The following is a 20,342-nucleotide window of genomic DNA, read 5'->3' on the forward strand; positions in this document are numbered from 1 at the left end:
ATCACACGTGTGTGTGTGTGTGTGTGTTCGCGCGCGCGTGTGCGTAGGGGAGAGTTAGGGTAATGTCACACTGAAGACTCAGCGGCACACGATTCAGAGGACGACAGAAGCCACAAGGAAGAATTACGGTTAGCAGTGGAGTGTGAGAATAGATGCTGCTTCTTTTTCTACGGTTTCCCATGAAGGGTAAGGCACTTTTATATTCTACTCCTAACTATATACCAAGTGTTGATCAGACTTTCAAATGGAAATACATACAAATACACATTTTGACACATTGTTTGTAGCAGTATCTGTGTTAGCAGAGATGCTGGAGAGACCGAGACACTCCAAGAGAAACTAAGCGTTAAAAAATTGATTTTAAATGAGAATTAAAACTTTTTCTTGGAGATGATTACAGCTTAACAGAATAAATCCTTTTATATATATTATACAGTATAGTTTGATGTACCACTTTCCTTTAGATACTGTTGTGCATCTGCAGTTCTATGGGTACATTATTACTTCTTATAAAATTGAGCACTTGAATGATTTAATACGTTTTTGGCTTACAACATGGTGCTTGTAAAAGAGGTTTTCTGACCATGAAGGTTTGATGATTAGAAGTTGCTTGACTATGAATATTTAACATGATGAAATTATGTATTTCCATCAAACTTACTAACTGCAGTTTAACCTATAATTTATATAAACACTTTTTTTAAAAAAGCTTTTTCAGTGGGATGAAGCAAACTATCCAGATTATTATTGATACATTTTGATACATTGTTGACAAGTATGTTTGTTGATATGCCAATTTTTGCAGATTGGGTATAAAAAAGAAGTCATACATTCTGTATAATTCCTGACTCACAACTTGATAAGCTCGGCTGTTGATAACCTTGATAACTTCAGCTGCTGGAAGTCCATTTCTTAGGACTTCCAAATGAAGAGCATTGTCCAAGTCAGACAATGCAACCTCAGTGTTGCTTATGGGAACAGGCATGAAGAATGATAATGCAGGCAATATGTGCCATCAGATGACTCTGAGACAGCGTCTGTGACAGCCAAGCGTTCCACATGCCAGTCACACACTTGATTTTTCATGGAAGGGAAATAAGTCACATAATATCACAGTACTTGTGTGACACAAGACTGTATAACTAAATGCTGCGTTTTTTACTTCACTTTTCTTCTTTTTGTATTGTTTTACTATTATGCATCCACCAATTCACTATTGCTATTGTTTTATTTATTTTTGCCGTTGCTCATTTTTCTTTTAGGCCAACTTTTTGTGACCAGTGTAGGCGCCGCTGTTTCTCAGGAGCCCGTAGCAGGAGGAATAATAATAATCCTGCCAGCTTTACACCATGGTTGTCCCAGAGTCAGAAGATGTGCAACTGCCCCCAAGTGGCTCTGTGGGCAGAGGCACCAGCCAACAGTACGGATCCAACCTGCCTTCATCTCAACACTCTGGAAGTCCCCAACATGTTAGCTCTAATGGGAATATTTTACCAGTCAACACCATTCTCCATTGTGAGCCACAGGATTACACTGAGACGGACTTTCTGCTCCCGAATCAACTCTATGGTAGCTCAAGGTTTAGTGGATCTATGAGAGCAAAGGATGCAGGTGGCTCTGGTGCACCTGCTGAGTCAGTCTGTTCCATGGTGCTTCAGATCCTGGTGCCATTTCTTCTGGCTGGGCTCGGGACTGTGTCTGCTGGGGTGCTGCTTGAAGTGGTTGAGGTGAGGAAACCAAGTAAAGACAAGGAGGACAAATAAATGGTTTACAGTTTAGTGAGGTCATAATTTCTTGTCATTCCAAATGCCTGAAAGCTGAATCAAGGAGATTGGGAAAACATGAAGATGGTTGAAACATGGAAGTTATTAAAATAACAACTAATTTGAATTGCAAAGTTGTTGTGTTTATTTGAAGTGAACATCACCTTGGTTGAAAACAAATATGATTTATTGTGTGTTTGTTGTGTTAGTTTTGACCAGTGGTTTGTCTTCTATATTAAGTGTCCGATTGTATTTTCATGGCAGAACTGGGACGTGTTCCAGGAAGTCCCAGAGATCTTCATCCTGGTGACTGCAATATTAGGCATGAAGGGAAACCTGGAAATGACTCTGGCCTCGAGACTCTCAACTGCTGTGAGTGTGTATGAATGTTAATCCCCTCCCTCCCACACCCACACACACACATACGCACAGTGATTTTCCTAGCCTTGTGGAAGACTTTGTGGCGTATATAGCAGTCGGTTTAGGTGTTCTTCCTTAAGTAAAAGTTACGTTTTTAATTTAAAAAAGCAATTTCCCCATACAATTTGTGTCTCTTTATAGTCCTGTTGTGTCTCATTTTGGTCATTTTGTTTTCTTTAAGGTTGTTTTGGATCTCTGTGGTCATTTGTCGTCTCTTTGCAGTTGTGTTGTGTCCCTTTTGTGGTAGTCCATTTGGACCGTTATTATCACCATATCTGTGTCTAAAACGTTAGAAAAGCTAGAGCAGATAATAAATCAAAAACACTTAAAAAGCTTAAAGACAAAAGTTGTTAAAGAAGTCCAACTATAATTATTAGATCTGAGAAAAGTCTTTTAGTTACATTCATTCGGCTTAGGTGGTATACCCCAAACGGTATGGGTACTGCACCTAAACCTTATAATGGCAGGGAAAACCCTGCACACACTCGCGCCACACACACACACACACACACACACACACACACACACACACACACACACACACACACACACACACACACAGACCGACATGCACACAAGAATTTAATCCAATCACACACATACATTGATGTACACAAAAAGTGACCTTATGTCATTATTCTGTTTATAGTTTGTACACAATTAGTGAGATCATACGTGAGATGAGTTTAAAACATTACACACAGTATAAAATAGCACATGCAGTGAAACAGAGATAGACAACCGAGTTGGAGTTAAAGTGAATTGCATAAGAATGGACTGACAGGGCAACAACCTCCTAATTATATTTTTGCCACATTGCATCATGGGTTTTCTGTCCTTGTGTGAAACTCCTCACAGAGCTGAGACCACAGCTGCAGATGAACTTGCAGTAGTGTGTGTGTGTGTGTGTGTGTGTGTGTGTGTGTGTGTGTGTGTGTGTGTGTGTGTGTGTGTGTGTGTGTGTGTGTGTGTGTGTGTGTGTGTGTGTGTGTGTGTGTGTGTCCAGCAATTCAGATAATCTAAAATGATGTTTTCCTGGAACAGGAGAACATATAATGATCAAATATGGTCATAATTATCGTTCATTAACATGCCAAAACCTGATATAGCGTATTCCTGTGTCATTGTTGTCCAAAAACAAAATACATTTAAATACATTTACTAAAAACTTTTATACTTTTTAAAATTTTATATTTTAAGGGTTTTAGATAGGCATGAGAAAAGGCCTCGCTAGCGCCCCCTACAAAACTTAAAAAATGGAGCCCCTGCAGTACGTTTAATGTAGACTAACGAAACGTGGTACACCTATGTAGCATGTCAAGACGTACAAAAAAGCTCATTGGAGCCATACCCTTAATGCAGCAGGAAGTCCGCCATATTGAATTGAAAGTTCGAAATTTGTGTGATTTTGGCCATTTCCACATATCGTACTTTAACGAACTCCTCCTAGAGATTTCATCCGATCAACTTCAAATTTGGTCTGTACCATCTTAAGACCTTACAGATGAAAAGGTATTAAAAGCTTGAGTTTTCGTCATAGGGCCTAGCTGCATAGACAGTATATAAGAATGGACCAACAGATCCTGTTGCTCTGGACGGAGACCAGTGAAGGCTATTAGAAGCACCTTTCCGGTGATCGCTAGGGTTACTACGCAGCCTCCAACTGAGAGAGACAACGTAAATGTGACGTAAGCAACTTGTCTGAAAGTTGTAAGTCTTCTGTGCCAAGAGAAATCTTAATCATTCCCAATCTTGCAGAGACGGAGAGCATAGGTATATGTAAGGAGATAACATAACAGGCTAATTATTGCTAACTAAAATGCTAGTTAACATTAGTAATTAAACCTAAACAGCTCATGTAAGTCAAAACTGCCTGCGAGCTTCTCCTTTACTATACGGTAATTCCTCTACTATGTGACACAATCGTTAGCCTATTTTTACAAAAACGTCTGCTACGGAGCCATAACGTGAGGTACAAGGTAATGGAACCTTTTATACATTGTCCTGTTTCTTTAGAAATAAACAATGGACAAATAGTCTTGAAACGCTTCAGATGTAAATTATTCGCTGTCAAGTGACGTCAAAATGAATGCTAGTCAGTGGAATGCTAACGGGAGGTGATCGCTTTGTTGCATCAAAATGGCGTCATAGGAGGTTTGAGTTCTGAAGCGAAGCTTACCCCCTTGCCTAGCTGTGGCGGGGCGGCCATTTTGTGTGTTTCGCTATTGAAACAGGAAGTGGGTGTAACTTGAGTTACACCCAAGTATCAACCATTTGGCTCGAAACTTTTCAGAATTCATAAGAGTCCAACCCTGAGGACATCTACAGGCCAATATTGACTCAAAGTTATAGCGCCCCCTAGTGGCAACAGGAAGTAGGCCTAAAAGTCAAGGTGCTATACTTTAACAAACTCCTCCTAGAGATTTCATCCAATGGACTTCAAATTCGTTTTGTAAGTAATTAAAAGCTTGAGTTTTCGTCCAATGGTGTGGGCGTGTCGTGGCGGCCATTTTGAGCATTTATCGATGAACGAAGAAGTTGTTGAGTGTACATTGTCCAGTTTGGCCAAAATGTCTCATGACTGACAAGGGTCCAGGCCTTAGGACATCTACAGGCCAATATTGACTTTTGGTCAACAGGAAATCAACCTTACATAACAAACATCATCCGATTTACATGAAACTTATAATGTGTGGTCTACATGTGATACTGAGCTGGCCCCTATACTTTAACCACGCCCATGTACTCAGGCCACGCCCCCTTGTATGGCTTTTGAACAGTTTAAGGTAGAGTCTTGTGTGAGGTATCATTGAATTCAGTAGAGAGTTCCATTGTCATTGGTCATGGTTTTGCCTGCCCCCTATGCTTAAGTCACGCCCCCTTTTATAACCTATGACCCGTTTGATGTACACTATTGTGTGAGGTATCATTTAACTCAGCAGAGAGTTCCATTTTCATTGGTCATGGTTTGGCCCGCCCCCTATGTTTCAGCCACGCCCCCTTTAAAAGCTATAGAACTTTATGACGTAGAGTCTTGTGTGAGATATCGTTGAACTCAGCAGAGAGTTCCATTTTCATTGGTGACAATTTACAGTATCTGAGTGCTGCGCAAATGCATGGCAGTAAGGAGTGGCGTCCGCCAGTAACCCCAACGTGCAAGGAGGTGCGAGGGCCCGTCCAACGCTGCTTGCAGCTTTAATTTTTATTTATTTCTTTTATAATCTCTTTATCGTTTCAGGCAGCATAGAAACAGTTAAAATAGCATAGAGAATACAGTTAACCATGCCTTTTTATGATTCCAAACCCCCCACCCCTTCCCGACATTCTTGCGTGACTGTATACATACAATAAATTTAACTGGTTTCATTTTTTACTTTGTTTAAATGCTTGTTCATTAAAATATTCATGGTTTATGGCTTTTTTCCAAAGCATTGTGTAAAATGTTTCTCAGTCCAGAGAATATCTGACAAATTTACAAAGCCAAGAGGTTAGCGCTCTTCTATAATGGACACAATCTAACGCTTTGTTTCTATTAAGGATTAGATTTATGATGGATTAATGATTTTGTGTTACCTGGTGTGGTAAAATTATGAACATTTATCTGTTGAGGTTCAAAGTTTATTCTTGACTTTGTAAAGTTGACCCAAAAAAAACCAATCACATCAAGATCCATTTAGTAGCTGTTCTGAAGCTTTCAATCATATCACATGATGATCATCAGCAAATTAAATGGGCCTAGTTGTCAGAAATTGTTGTTGTTGGAAATGTAGACGTTCAAATGTTTTACTTTTAATGAGTCCATACATATCTGATGTTGTCAGGTGAATGCAGGAAAAATGGAACATGCCAGAGAAAAGTGGATGTTGATCGTTGGGAACCTGGCACTTAAGCAGGTACTGTTCATTATTTTCATTAAGGAAAAGCAACTTTGTTAATATGTGTATTTTACAGTAACTGTGTATTTTATCGTACAAATAACCATTTCTGTATTATTACCTGTTTATCTGCACAATTTTGTTTCAATCTACCATGCCTTATGAATCTTTCTTGCTACCACCTTCATTTTACAGCTACAAGCCACAGTGCTGGGCCTGTTAGCCTCTTTGATGGCTACTGTGTTGGGCTGGATGGCAGAAGGAAAGATGCCCTTACACCATGTGATGCTCCTGGTTTCAACCAGTGTGTCTACCGCCTTCGTAGCTTCTTTGCTGCAAGGTAAGAACATAACCTGCCGTCACCTTGAACCACTGTCCTTAGACAGGTACATCACACTGTTACGTTTGAATCAAGAGCAGAACCCACATGCAGACATAAACGCAGAGCCAGAGTGTGAGTTAACAGGTTTATTCATAGTACTTAAGTATAAGTCCAGGTTTCCAGAGAGGCGAACAGGTCCGGTGGATTCCCGGCAGGAGTGGTTCCGTCAGAGTAATCCAGTGGTCGGCTGGTGGTGAGGTCCAGTGGTGGTTGTCTGATGCGGTGGATGGCAGGAGTGAAGCGGTAGCAGGAGTCAGGTTCTAACAGTAGCTGAAGCACAAGAGAAAGGATCAGGACAGGCAAATACACAAATAGCAAACAGGTAGCAAGGGCTGTCATGAGCGAGACTAACTGTGGTAATCTTGACTATGATCTGACGCATAGTGGAGGAATGACTGGGTATATGAAGCAGAGGTTGATTGTGGTAGATGAGATGCAGCTGAACTTGAAGTGTAAAGACATGTTTTTTAAGCAGTGGGGTCAAGATGGAAGGGCCCTGTAAGCCAAAGTTTTTCCTAACCTGACTCCAGATCTTGAGCGAGAGGGATACGATCGGGCATGTGCCCACCGATGTTGAAGGCAGAGGGAGTTGAGAGCAGAGGACCGACCGCATGGAAAGGTGTGAACTCACCCTTTCCAAATATACCCAGACAGGTAGTGAGGCGCAGTCATCGCTCATCCAGTATAGGAGTTTCTGCAAATTAGCTGCCCAGTAGTATCGTCTGAAGTTAGGGAGCGCCAGGCCCCCCTCAGCCTTTGGAGACTGTAGTATCGCCTTTCAGATCCTAGCAGGTTTGCTGCCCCATAGAAATTTAGATATCGCCCTTTCCAGCTTGTCGAAAAAAGATTTAATGATAAGTACGGGGAGGACAACCATCTTAATCAAATTTATCCGGCCCACAAAGGAGAGCGGTAAGACCGACCAGCGGTCAAAATCACTTTCAGTTTTTTTGACCAGAGGTAAGAAGCCATTGTAATAAAAACGCCCAAGTAGCGAATTCCGTCCTCCGCCCACTTAAATAACGATAAAGAGTGTGGGAGCTGCATAGCCAGAGAGAATTTATCGGTAGGAGCTCGCTTTTCTGATAGTTGAGCTTGTAGCCGGAATATGCACCGAACTGTTCCAGAATGTTTAAAATCACAGGGAGCGAGGCGGCTGGGTTAGAGATGTACAGGAGCAAGTCATCCGCATACAATGAAACTTTGAGTTGTGCCTGAAACCTTCCTACGAGCGAAGCCAAATGGCCAGAGGTTCTATCGCAGTAGCGAACAGGAGTGGTGACAGGGTGCATCCCTGCCTGGTGCCTCTCCGGAGTGAGAAAAGGGGAGACGTGTCGTTAGTTTGAACTGAGGCAGTCGGGGATATAATAATATAATATAATAATCTGACCCAGAGGATAAAATTATCGTCCAGGCCAAACCTGTTCATTGCTTCGTACCCCCACTCGACCCTGTCGAAGGCCTTTTCGGCGTTGAGGGACACCACGATTTCCGGGGTATCGTTACTCGACGAATGAATGATGTTAAGTAGGCGTCTAGTGTTGTGGGAAGACTGCCGGCTAGGCATGAACCCTGTCTGATCCAGCGAGATAATGGAGGGCATCACCCATTGAAGACGGAGTGCAAGAACCTTTGAGAGAATTTTGAGGTCCACACTGAGAAGTGAGATTGGTCTATAGCTGCCACAAAGCAGAAGATCTTTCCCCTTCTTCAGAATTGGGGAGATAGTGGCCTTCGACAGTGTGTCCGGCAGGTGACGATGACGAAATGCCTCTTTGTACACATCTTGCAGGACTGGCACGAGGAGAGTGGAAAATGTTTTGTAATACTCTACGGTGAAGCCATCCTGCCCTGGGGATTTGCCGCTCTGTAGCGAGTTGATGGCTCCTAGAACCTCACCGGTGGTTCTAAGACCACCCAAGTCATTCGCGGATTGGACGTCTATTTGAGGGAAGGTTATATCATTAAGCGTGTCGTCAGAGGTATACAATTTCGCATAGAATTTGGCAAATATTTCATTAATGTTGACAGGATCAGTGTGGATCTTGCCTGAGTCAGCTCTGATGGCAGGAATTAACCGTGAGGTTTCCTCAGCTCTGGTCTGATGAGCCAGAAGATTCCCAGCTTTATCCACCGACTCAAAAAAGCGCTGGCTAGATTTGAGCAGACAAAGCTTGTTTACAGCCTAAGACGTTCTCTGTAAAGGATAGGATCTGGGCCGGCCGCGTGTTTGTCATCGATGTCCTTAATTTTCCGTGGTAAGTCCGCCGTTCGGGACATTTCAACTCTTTTCAAATTAGAAACAAATGAGATGAGCTGTCCTCTGATATAGGCTTTAGAAGCCTCCCATAGTACGCCTCGGTTTGTGTCCAGCAGATCATTCAGCTCAAAAAATAGAGTGATTTGAGAGTGTAGGAATTACTTGTAGTGATCCTCCGCTAGTAGAGAGGAGTTAAACCTCCACTGCTTGAAGGGGTTAGAGTGAGCGCGAAAATGGAGATCAAGGGAGGTTGCTGCGTGATCTGATATTACGATACTGTGGTAGTCGCTTGATTTAATCTTGGAGAGCAGCCTATCATCTAGGAGAAAGAAGTCTATACGAGTGTAGGTGTGGTGCACATGAGAAAGTTAAGGAGTACGGTTTGTTCGATAATCTGTCCAGTAAAAGGTCCTGGACCAGATTAAAATCTCCACCCACAATGATATGATGATTTTCAATGTTTGGGAGCAATGTGAAAAATTTGGATATAAATGCGCAGTCATCCCAGTTGGGGCCGTAGATGCTGGCCAAAATGACGGGTGTGTTTTTCAATTTGCCAGCCACTACAGCAAAGCGGCCATTAGGGTCCGACACTGTTTTTCCTGATTCAGACATAAGGTTTTTGCAAATCATGATGACAATTATAACATCTTGAGTGAAAAACGTGGTCAATCCAGCCCCTTTTTAGCTGTGTAACCTCTCTGTTGCGAAGGTGGGTCTCCTGGATAAAGAATAAAGTCACCTTTTAAGCTGTTTCAAGTGGGCCATAATCCTGTTGCTCTTAGTGGGGCCACCTCACATTCCATGAGATAAATCTAATTGTGTTGTTTGTGTTGATCATGCCTTACTGACACCACGTGAGTAGGCAAAGCGGAGTCCCCGGGAGAGAGAGAGGGTAGTGCGAAGAAGCTGGCAGCTGCAAGAGGGGGGAGTAAGGAGGGGAGGGGGGGCAGGGAAAGAGAGAGAAAAAAAAGGGGGGGGGGACACAAACGACACACGCACATATAAAACAGGCAGAATAGGACATCACGTAACCATCGATCAAATCTGAGTCCCCTGACCTGAAATCCCCGATCACTAACCGTACCTTGAGTGTCCATTGCACAGCGGTGTGCCATCTACACATCCACATGGGTTTCCAGTGTCCCCACTCCCCAAACAACAGATCAGTCCAATACCAGAACAGTATCTGTACAAACAGGTCATCAGCGTGGCAGCATTATGTGCATAAGGTACAGTACTCGAGGTCTCCACCTCGTCAAAGAAATGAGAATACAGATTCACAAAAAAGGATTCTTGCGTTGCCGCTACAGCTTTGAATAGGAGAAGCATAGTTAAACTTCAGTCAAACAGAAACATAATAAATATAATCACACATTACAGTCTCAACTGTGTGAGGTCCACGGCGGCCCCGTCCGGGCCAGGTAGAGAGTCAATTTAAATGTACCAGCTGAATGCCAGCCAAGGCTAGTAGAGTCTTTAAAGTACAGAACATAAATACACAAAAAGCCATAACAAAAGCTTGAGGTAACATTAGCAAATAGAAGCTTGAGGTAACATTAGCAGCTTGTAGCTGTGAATCTTGGAGCAGTCTTACCAGATCAGCACCCAGCGAAACGGGGGGTTAGCCTGTACTAGCAGGCCGATGCTAACAGTGGCCCACTGCCAAGAGCCATCAAGCTACATTAGCCCCTTAGGAGGGCGTGAGGCTAGTAAAACCCAGCCATTCGGGCAGCTTTAACTTAGCCCTTACGTTGCCAGGCGAGTTCAGTCCTCCGTGGGTCCCGAACTGTCGGTGCTATAGTGTTAATTTTGTCACCTATTTTTTATTTGGTTCAGACTGCAGCCAAAAGTGACCCAAATCCAAATCTAGCCCAGATCAGATTTTTTCAAATCAGATTCAGGCCTCTTCCATATGTGGTCCTGAATCAGACCCAAATCAGATTTTTTCAATGTTTTTCAATCTGAAATCTGTGGAACCGCATCACGACAGCCCGAGGCTTCTCGCCGGGGCCTGGTTTCGGAGCTAGCATGCTCGGTCCAGCTCTGGGCCTGAATCCAGTATTTGTTCACCAAGAACCTCAACTAGAAGTTGAGAGAAAAAAGCCGTTGGATGAGCACCTTCAACGTTCTCAGGGAGGCCGACTATTCTTACGTTGTTTCGGCAGGTTCTCCAGATCAATGAGTTCACTTCAGACACCAAAGCTAGCTTTGCACCCACGGTTTTCATGTCTTGGCTTGTGGTCTTGGCGAAAGTCTCCAATGACGAAAGACGCTGTTGGTGATCCAATACAGTAGTCCTGATGTTATCTAGCTTTGCCTCGAGTTTGGAAAATGCTGTGTTGAATTCAGCCAAGAGCGCAGCCTTGTGTTTGGCTAACATAGCCGTTAACGTGGTTAGCACGGTGCTCAACAACGAATCACCCTTCTTCTGGTCATCTTTCTTTGACTTGCTGGACATCCTCTTGTCGTGGCAAGGTGCTGCCGAATATAATTAAATATAAATGGCTAGTTGCATCGTTTTGGCTGGACTGTAAAGAAGGTTAAAGGTGTAGAGGATGGGGGCGAGGGAGAATTGCGACTCTATCATGTCGCCACACCGGAAGTCCCTGTCCTGTTCAAACTTTTTGACGTCCCAGTTTCTCCCTCTCTGCTTTGCCCTTCAGTGTATGAATATGTATGTGTAATGTATGAATAATTAAGCTTAATTATTCATACATATTCATACATTACACATACATTATACATTTACAGGTGCTGACCCCTGTGTTTCTGTGAAATCCTGGTAGGGCCAGCAGCATACATCCTATCATCCTTCACTGCAGTTTCTGTATAATGCCAGTACAATTATTTATCTTCCAAACTCCCTAAACATTATTCTTTGACCTATTTTCTTAGCAAAGACTCCTTAACACCTGGAAAAATGCACTTCTCAGAAAATTATCTTATTTATTAGTTAATAGAGCTGCTCCATGATACGAAATATTCTAGAAATGGGAGTATGAACAGGGAGTGTGGCAAGGCGCATCTAGGCCATTTAAATAAATTCTGCATGGGGTTTATCACTGTGTGAAGGTCTTCTGATCAAACCACAATTTCTTCAATTTCGCCACAGACTGATTTTGATAAGCTTAGTGCCACAGAGGCAGATACATAGGAATTATGGGCTGCCTGCACAAGAGGTATACCTCTCCTTTTAGGCTCCACTTTTTTTGCCTCAACATCAACGTAATTTTCTTTATAATTCAAATTGAGGAGCAATTGTATTGAAATTAAGAGTTTATGGTCGTTCTAGTTCCATTCAGGTTGAAGTTTATCAGGTCTTTCCCCTCAGGACTGATCCCATGTCATCTCATATATTAAGAACCTTAATTGTCTTTAACCCTCTCTAGGTATTATTATGGTGGGAGTGATCATTGGAGCCAAGCGGATGGGATTCAACCCTGACAACGTGGCCACACCCATGGCTGCCAGCTTTGGGGATCTTATCACTCTTGCTTTGCTGGCCTTCTTCAGTCATTGGTTCTACTCTGTTATAGGTAAAGAGAGAGAAGGACAGCACAATGGTCTGGTAGGCCAATTTGAATCTGTGACACACATCAGAGCAGTGGGACATAATACACTGGTCTTCAGAGGGCATGTCATTTTCACTTTTGGCCAATAGGTGGTACTCATGATCCTGGAACTAACACATCTGTACCAGTTTTAGACTAGATTCCTGGTTGAAAATAAAGGTATAATGACCTTTTTCTCTTGACAGATCTGTATCCCCATGTTTTGTACCTGGTTGTCCTGTTATTGCTGTGCCTGATTCCTCTTTGGGTGGTCATCTCGACCAAACATCCAGCCAGTTGCATCCTGCTCCGCACAGGCTGGGAACCAATCATTACAGCCATGTTCATCAGCAGGTACTCACCTTGACAGACCTTTTCAAAAGCATTCACATGCATTCAGACTACTTTAACTTTGTATATTAGATGTTGTTAGAGTTTTGAAGTATATACATTTGGCAAATTATTAATTTCCTTGACATTAAAAGTTTAGTTTTAAAAACTAATTATAAAAGCAATAACCATTTTCCTCTCATCACTGCTTGTCAGATGTTTACAAGGAGGAATTTACGTTTCTTTTTTGTTTTTTTTGTCTGTCTTTCTTTTAGTATTGGAGGACTTATTCTGGACAAGACTGTGTCAGATCCAAACCTGGCAGGAATCATAGTTTATGCTCCAGTCATAAATGGTGAATTGCCCTCTTTTAAAATTGCATGTATGGGCTACTTTTTTGTAAAGATGAAGGTTTAAAAAACAAAACAAGCATTGGCCCAATAAATAGAGTAATGGATGAGTCCGTAAGCTACGTCGAGTCTCAAGAGTATTTTGTTTAGTTTTTATATTTTTCTGATGCCATACAATCCTGGCCTCACCCTACTCCCCACCATCTCTGGAATCTCCAGTAGATCCATCCAAAAATCACTCCCTCACTTCAAGAGAATCTTTACTTTCTTAGAGCCCTAAAATAGCCATATCTGACTTTAAAAGGTTAGTGACGACTAAGGCAAATTGATACAAAACTTTGCCTTTTCTGTAAAAATTTGCTCTGAAAACAAAGTATATATTTGACAGCCAGTTGATTGCAAACACGCATATACGTTCTGTATCTCTGTGAAAATTATATCTAGAAATTACAAAAAAAAAGGCTTGAAAACACTTTTGTAAAACCTGTGTATAAAAGTCCTGTCTATTTATGGGAAGCTCATCAGATGTCTGTGCCTAAAGTCATGGAAAAGGAAGACAGAGCTTTAGAGAACTAGCTCCAACTGGTGCATGTTTAATGTTTAGAGGTCAAGATAACTTAAAGGAGTCTCAGGGAGTACTACTGCATATCTGAAAAAAAAAGTTGTATATATCCTTTTGTGGCTCTAGAGGGAGCTGTTTGAATACTGATGAATTCCCTTGAGTGAAATCACACATGACATGCAAATGTGAGTGCTGACCCTGCCCCCACCTTTTCTTTCCTAATCAGGTATTGGAGGAAACCTCGTCTCCATACAGTCCAGTCGTATTTCTACCGAATTGCATTTGAATTACTCACCTGGAGAGGTTCCTGAAGACCGCAAGGGCTGCTTCACCCCTTGTCGCACTTTCTTTGGTTCAGGTAAAGATCAAATGGTCAAAACATTTAAATAAAGACAATCAGTTGCCCAGAGGCGATTCTACGATTTTTTAAAATGAGCTGGCACAGTGGGGATCAAGAACCAATTAGGGGAGGGTGATGGGAAATCAGAAAATCCTAGTAAATACAGCATTAAGAATTGGTTTAGAAAACATTGGGCATGATTTTCAATCTCTTTTGCAGTGCCCTGTGCCTTAATACAGGTGATTATACCTGAAAAATGGCACTGCACAAGAGCCTGAAAATATTATGTATTGAATAACTGTTTTGCATGGATAGGACACAATTTTGCTCTACTGAATAAAAATCATCACATAGGCATTCATTATTCACTTAACTTGTTATGTATCCACATCCACTGCAATGTATTTTCAAAAAACATTGCAGTAGATGTGTGTGTGTTCTCTGCGATCCATGTTCTAAGCTTTGTCACATTGCCTAACTGTGCCACCACTTTAGACACGCCCCTGCAGTTGCCCCTTCACACATCACAAGAACACAGCTTTTCACACCTGGCATTAGAATGCATCTCCACATGCATCATGAGTGACCACTTGTGATCGGCTCTCACTTCCCCACTCTTTATGCAAATAAACACGCACATCATTTCCATTTGCAAAGATCAAATGCGTTGTTATTTTTACCCGGTGGGAGGCAGCACTTCCCGTGTCTCGTCTGCCGGAAATTAAAAGAAGGAAGAGGACATCAAAACAATGCACATTGTGTCAATTCCTTGGTGTGTTCCACAACAAACCAAATTGCCCAAAATGTTTGGCACACTTGTAATATATCTGTTGTTTGATTGATTGGATGTCAATACGTCTCAATGCGCCTGTAGTTAGAGCTGTCCCCCTATGATCGGATCACCCAAGACGCATGTTAATGCCAGGTCTGAATAGAGCACACACACACACACACACACACACACACACACACACACACACACACACACACACACACACACACACACACACACACACACTCTAATGTTCAGGTTTGTCATGGCAGGAGCAAACCATCGATCTGCTCAGATTCTGCTTCTTTTGGTGATCCCTGGTCAGCTCGTCTTCTTACTCACTATTTACCTGATGAAAGGAGGCAACACTTTGCCCAGTCCTCTCCTGACTGTCTCCTTCTTGTCTGCTTCCCTGATTCAGGTGAGTCACATGTATGTGGTCCTTTTTTTTCTCTCTGAATTCTTCATCATTGTTTTACAATATCACTTGTGTCTGTCTCTTAGGTCTTCTCCTTGCTGTGTTTAGCCGACTGTATGGTCCACTGTCTATGGCGGAGGGGTAAAGACCCCGACAGTTACTCAATACCCTACCTTACAGCCCTCGGAGACCTACTAGGTACTGCTCTCCTCTCTCTTGCCTTCTTCATGCTGTGGTACGTTGGTGACTTAGGCAGTGTATAAGTTCAAAGCAAGAAAAGGTTTGAAGAAGAACAAAGGTGCCTACATCTTAGCTAGCTATACAGTTTCCTGCCTTACTGAATATTTACCGAAGCAGTCATTGCTGTTTCTGTTTCCTAACAACTTGCCAAAGACATGGATGCACACAACAGAGCTTAAAAGGCTCATACAGTTCCAGTACATTTTTTTAATGGTAGCACACTTCTTGTTTTTAAGACCAAGGTTTTGTCACTTTTTACTCATTACACCCGTCATTTTTATAACTTTTTGGACACTGAATAAAAGGAAATGAAAGTAGATCTATATGCCCCTAATTTACAATGTATTCCGGTTAATATTATAAATGTTATGTATCTCAGTTTAATTTGTAGTGGGTATACAGAAAATCTTATTGTGCATGTGGTGTACGGCAAATAACATAGCACACAACTGGGAACAGCAAAAGCTGATTAGATCACTTCTTGTTTTCTATCGACAAAATTAGGACCAAAAGTCTAAACTGACTGTATTATTGTAATTAGTAGAACAGGAAATGTAAAATGGCAACTTCATCTTCTGAATTTGTAGGCTATTTTATCAACTTTTTGTACATGAAATATGTTGTTATTTCCCAAAGAGAAGGGATTTTTTTAAGAACACACCGAAAGCAGAAGGTGAGGGACAGACAGTTATACTGGAAATGTACTCCCGTTGATCCAGACTTCCGACAGGGTGATGCAGGGCCCCAATGTGAAACGTGGCAACACTCTTTTTTTTTTTTACTTGGCAAAGGTCTGTTATACAGAAATAGCAGACCGCAGAATGCCATGATTGACCAAATCAAAATCAATAATTCAACCAAGCCGTGTAATAAGTTTATTTAGTATAGCACCTTTACAGAACAAAGTCACAAAGTGCTTTACAAGAGTAAAATAGTTACAAATGAGGCAAAAGAAACAAAAAAAGAAACAAGCAATAAAACAATAAAATTAACATAAAAACCCCCACAAAGTTACAAACATGAAACAAAGGCCAGTTTAAAAAGGTGAGTCTTCAGTTGCTTTAAAAAGAGAGACCTGTTGGGGATTTCCTTTGGTGCCGATAAAGAATCAATAAAATGATCAGGGAGACTGGCGTGGTGCATAATACCTTTTTTATTCAAAGATTTAAGGAAAATCTGCAGAGTCAACTGGAGAGCATGATACAGTGTGCTGGTCATTGTAAATGCCTTGCACCCACCTCTCCACCAATCAGCAGCTTGGCACTTATTGTAATTCTTTTTCTGTAATGTCTAGATAACATTTTCACAAGACTACCATATGGGACCTTGACCTTCTCTGATCAGGTCAGCTGATATAAAAACAGCTGCTGTTGTGTTCGCTCCATGTCACATGGAGTTACATAAATGTTATAGAAGCTGGGTCTGCATTCTGTCGGTGCAGACTATGGGTTATACTTTTGCACTTTTGTTCCATGTGTGTTTGAATAAACCGGCAATAACTAAGAAACTTGTGGCCTGATTGATTTCCACTTTATTGGATCCAAGATAAAATAATCTCCCTTTAATCCACTTTTTAATGTTACAATCTAACAATCTGAGTGTATCTTAATTCATACACTCATGAATAAAGTGGGGTCACAGTTCTTACCTGCCAAACATAAACGACTTAGAAATGATCAAAGAATTGGGTGATGGCAGGTTTCGAAGGACAGCAACCGGATGTCGCCCTGCGGTGGACAATCATGTAACCAGTGATCAGACTTGTCAGCAGTGTTGCCAACTTGTCGACTTTGACTTTGTCGCTAGATTGAGCAACTTTTTAGACCCTCATAAAGCGAATGGCAAAAAATTTAATGATTTAAGACCTTCAGGGGAAAAGCGAGATATATTATATTGTAATTCATTACCATGAATACTGCTCAGAGTAATCACCGTCTACGGCTCTTTTGCCAACAGCATGGGGTCTCTCTCCCTCTCCTCTTCGACCGTTAGCAGCAGGCAGTTAGCCTACACAGCCACTAAGCTTTATGCAAATTATTGGCGATGATGTCACCACTCTGCAAACAAGGGGTTTGACGTCATTGCTGATTTTTAGGGACTTTTGGAGCTACCGCTAGCTTCATTAATTGGAAAAGAGTCGGCAGTTCGTTTTGAGGTGGTGTCAGAGTCACATACAGTAAACGGTTAACTTCACTGTCATCGCTGCCACAAGAAAGTTTAAAAAAACTCTGAGGGTAAAAAACAAAACACAAGCACTTATTTTATTGGTTTATTTGATAGGGACCATGCATATTTATCAACATTGTTGTATAAAAATACCATTTAAATATGCCAGAATTAGTAAAAATAACTACTTTTCATCTGCAGTCTCTAGGCAGGTTACTTAGGACTAACAGAGAGACAGCCAGCAGTCATACAGCACTCATTCACTATAAATTAAAAGGTACACATAATGGTGACATATACATTGACAAAACAAACAAAACAAAACAAAAATACATGATGACAAAGACATTATTGATCCACCTCTATACTGCATTCAATTTAACAGTGAAAGTGTATGGGTGATGAAATGTGTGACAGTTAAAAGTGAGTGCATCTCTGGTTTTCTAGGAGCCATTGTTTTAAAGGTGCAGTAGGTAAGCCTTTTAAAACTAACTTTCTGACATATTTGCTGAAACTGACCCTATGTTCCAGTAGAACTACATGAACAGGTAATTTAATAAAAAAATCCGGCTCCTCTGGCACCACCTACAGCCTGTAGTGCGATTTGCAAAAATCCACCACTCCCTGTTCAGATGCACCAATCAGGGCCAGGGCAGGGTGTCTAACTGCGTGTCAATCACTGCTCGTGCACACACATTCATTCTCCCTTGTGGGGGGAGGGGCTTAGGAGACAGTTTTGGGCTTTAGCAGAAAGGGGTGGAGGGACTGAGCAAGATTATATAACACCTTATATACCAAACAAACATAATTGAAATGTTTGAAATTGTCAAGGTTGAGGACGGCCTAACTTGTTTAAAATTCTGCAAATTGAATTTAACTTTAATTGCCACCTTTTTTACATGACTTTTGAATGTTGGGGTGAAGTCATATATGACTCCAAGATACTTGAATTCATTAACAATATCAAGCACAACACATTAGAATGCGACACCTTCATGTTTTGTTTGGTAAACGCCATACAAACGTTTACCAAAGGTTTTGCTGTCTAAGGTAGAGACATGACTTAACTGCCCAGAAGTATCTTTAACAGCTGACTGTTTCCTGCAACAAGCGCCAACACAAATCACAAGTCTCTCTTTCCTTCAAGTGCAGTCGGAAATGTCATTGAAACGATCTGAAAAAAAAAGTTGTTAAATATGAAGTCTACTTGTGCTACGTTGGGCGGGGCGGGTGATTTTTAAATAATACAACAGGACGTCACACAGATCATTGAAGTGACCCACTGAAACGTTAAATAGCCCAACTGACTGATCTCATGTTAATGAATAGCTCCAAAAAACAACCAAGGTCAAAGTTCAAGCTCTCCAGTAAACTCCAAATACCTGTAGGCCAAACCGTGCTGATGATCACTAAACAAATGAAGGACATCGCAGTAAATGATAATGTCTCATGCTAATTTACTTTTGCAAGGAATGTGAGAAGAGGTTTGTAAGTACTTGTTAAGTGGTGTAATTGCATATACTGTGGTTTGACGTAAGGGTCATAGAGACGGCAAAGGTTCAGACTATAGAAGCGGGATGGCGACAAGACATAAATTGCACTTTGACAAGTGCATTCAGACGTTTCCTGCTCTTAAAGTGATGGTTTGGAGTAATTTCACCCTAGGGTCCTTTGCACCATGACCTTGAGCCAAACACCCCCCCAGAAGCTTTTTTCACCTGGGTCTAACATTGGGCGAGTTAGAGCGAAGCAGTTAGCGCTGAATAGGTAATAGCGGGGCAATGGACCACGTTTTTATCTTAACTACCACTAATAACGCCCAGTCGATAATAAAGGTCTACACTAGTATATATAGGTTATGCACTCATAAAACGATGGATTGGAAAGTTTGTAAGTACACCAGAAGTTTATGTAAATAACACTTGCCTGCTGGCTTCTGCTCGTCTGCTGTTGTTGTTGCGCTGCTGTGAGACAAGTGCTTAGGGACATCTACAAATTACAACAACCGAAAGAGATGCAACAAAAATATTTTTTAATTTAACTTATTTTTTAAAGTAAGTGCTGTAATATAACTAGCAGGAGACAAGTAATAATTGAGGTAAGTTTGGAGACATTACCTTATTTAATCATTAAATTAATACATATTTTTGTTGTATCTCTTTTCGGTGTAGTAATTTATAGACGGCCCTAAGCACTCGTCTAACTGCAGGTAGCAGCAGCAACAGAGAGCAGAAGAGAGCAGGCAAGTGTTCATAAACTTCTGGTGTACTTACAAACTTTCCAATCCATCGTTTTATGAGAGCATAACCTATATATACTAGTGTAGACCTTTGGTATCATTTCGGGCATTATTAGTGGGGTCATTTAAGAGATCCAAACGTGGGTCCATTAGCCCCGCTTAAGCTACTCAGCGGCTAACGCTACTCTACGCTAACTCGCCCAGTGTTAGACCCAGGTGAAAAAAGCTTCTGGGGGGGTGTTTGGCTCGAGGTCATGGTGCAAAGGACCCTAGGGTAAATTACTCCGAACCATCACTTTAAGGCTTTACCCTTTAGGTGTTCCTGTTTTCGAGGTATCAGAGACCATTGACCGTTTGGGTTTCCTCTTCAAGTGTTCTTTGTTGTCTGTATATAAAGAAGACGGACTTTCTGCATGTACTTTGAGAGCTCTTTCACAGCACCCTACACAGTGTGGTGAAACCAGCTATCCGCTTGCGAGCAATTACATTGATGACTCTTTCACACTGCACTCTGATGTTTTGTGAAAGTTGTATTTCTGCTTGAAACTAATAAAACAAACAGAGACAGTTTGGTTTTTCTCATCTTTATTATTGAAGACCTCTTTTTCCACCCTGCTGTCAAGAAACTTCCATCACAGTGGTGCAACAGCCCCAACCCTCTTTGTTTTTGT

General features: G+C 41.5%; 1 protein-coding gene across 6 annotated transcripts in view; it reads left to right on the forward strand.

Moving 5' to 3' along the window:
* slc41a2a (solute carrier family 41 member 2a) overlaps window positions 1-16,773 on the forward strand; it is a 21,038-nt gene extending 4,265 nt beyond the window's left edge. For 5 of the 6 annotated variants that reach the window (XM_039808773.1, XM_039808771.1, XM_039808770.1 and 2 more), the window contains 11 exons: window positions 48-186; window positions 1,263-1,727; window positions 2,028-2,135; window positions 6,005-6,076; window positions 6,254-6,398; window positions 12,093-12,239; window positions 12,461-12,608; window positions 12,860-12,939; window positions 13,723-13,854; window positions 14,881-15,029; window positions 15,113-15,289. In XM_039808773.1, the coding sequence (XP_039664707.1) occupies window positions 1,350-1,727; window positions 2,028-2,135; window positions 6,005-6,076; window positions 6,254-6,398; window positions 12,093-12,239; window positions 12,461-12,608; window positions 12,860-12,939; window positions 13,723-13,854; window positions 14,881-15,029; window positions 15,113-15,289 (1,536 nt within the window). In that variant the 5' untranslated portion in view covers window positions 48-186; window positions 1,263-1,349. Of the gene's footprint in view, window positions 1-47; window positions 187-1,262; window positions 1,728-2,027; window positions 2,136-6,004; window positions 6,077-6,253; window positions 6,399-12,092; window positions 12,240-12,460; window positions 12,609-12,859; window positions 12,940-13,722; window positions 13,855-14,880; window positions 15,030-15,112 lie in introns of all 6 variants that reach the window. The other variant, XM_039808775.1, reaches the window with a different exon arrangement.
* Window positions 16,774-20,342: the final 3,569 nt, after the last annotated feature.

Source organism: Perca fluviatilis, chromosome 8, assembly GCF_010015445.1.
Source record: "Perca fluviatilis chromosome 8, GENO_Pfluv_1.0, whole genome shotgun sequence".
Taxonomy (NCBI): domain Eukaryota; kingdom Metazoa; phylum Chordata; class Actinopteri; order Perciformes; family Percidae; genus Perca; species Perca fluviatilis.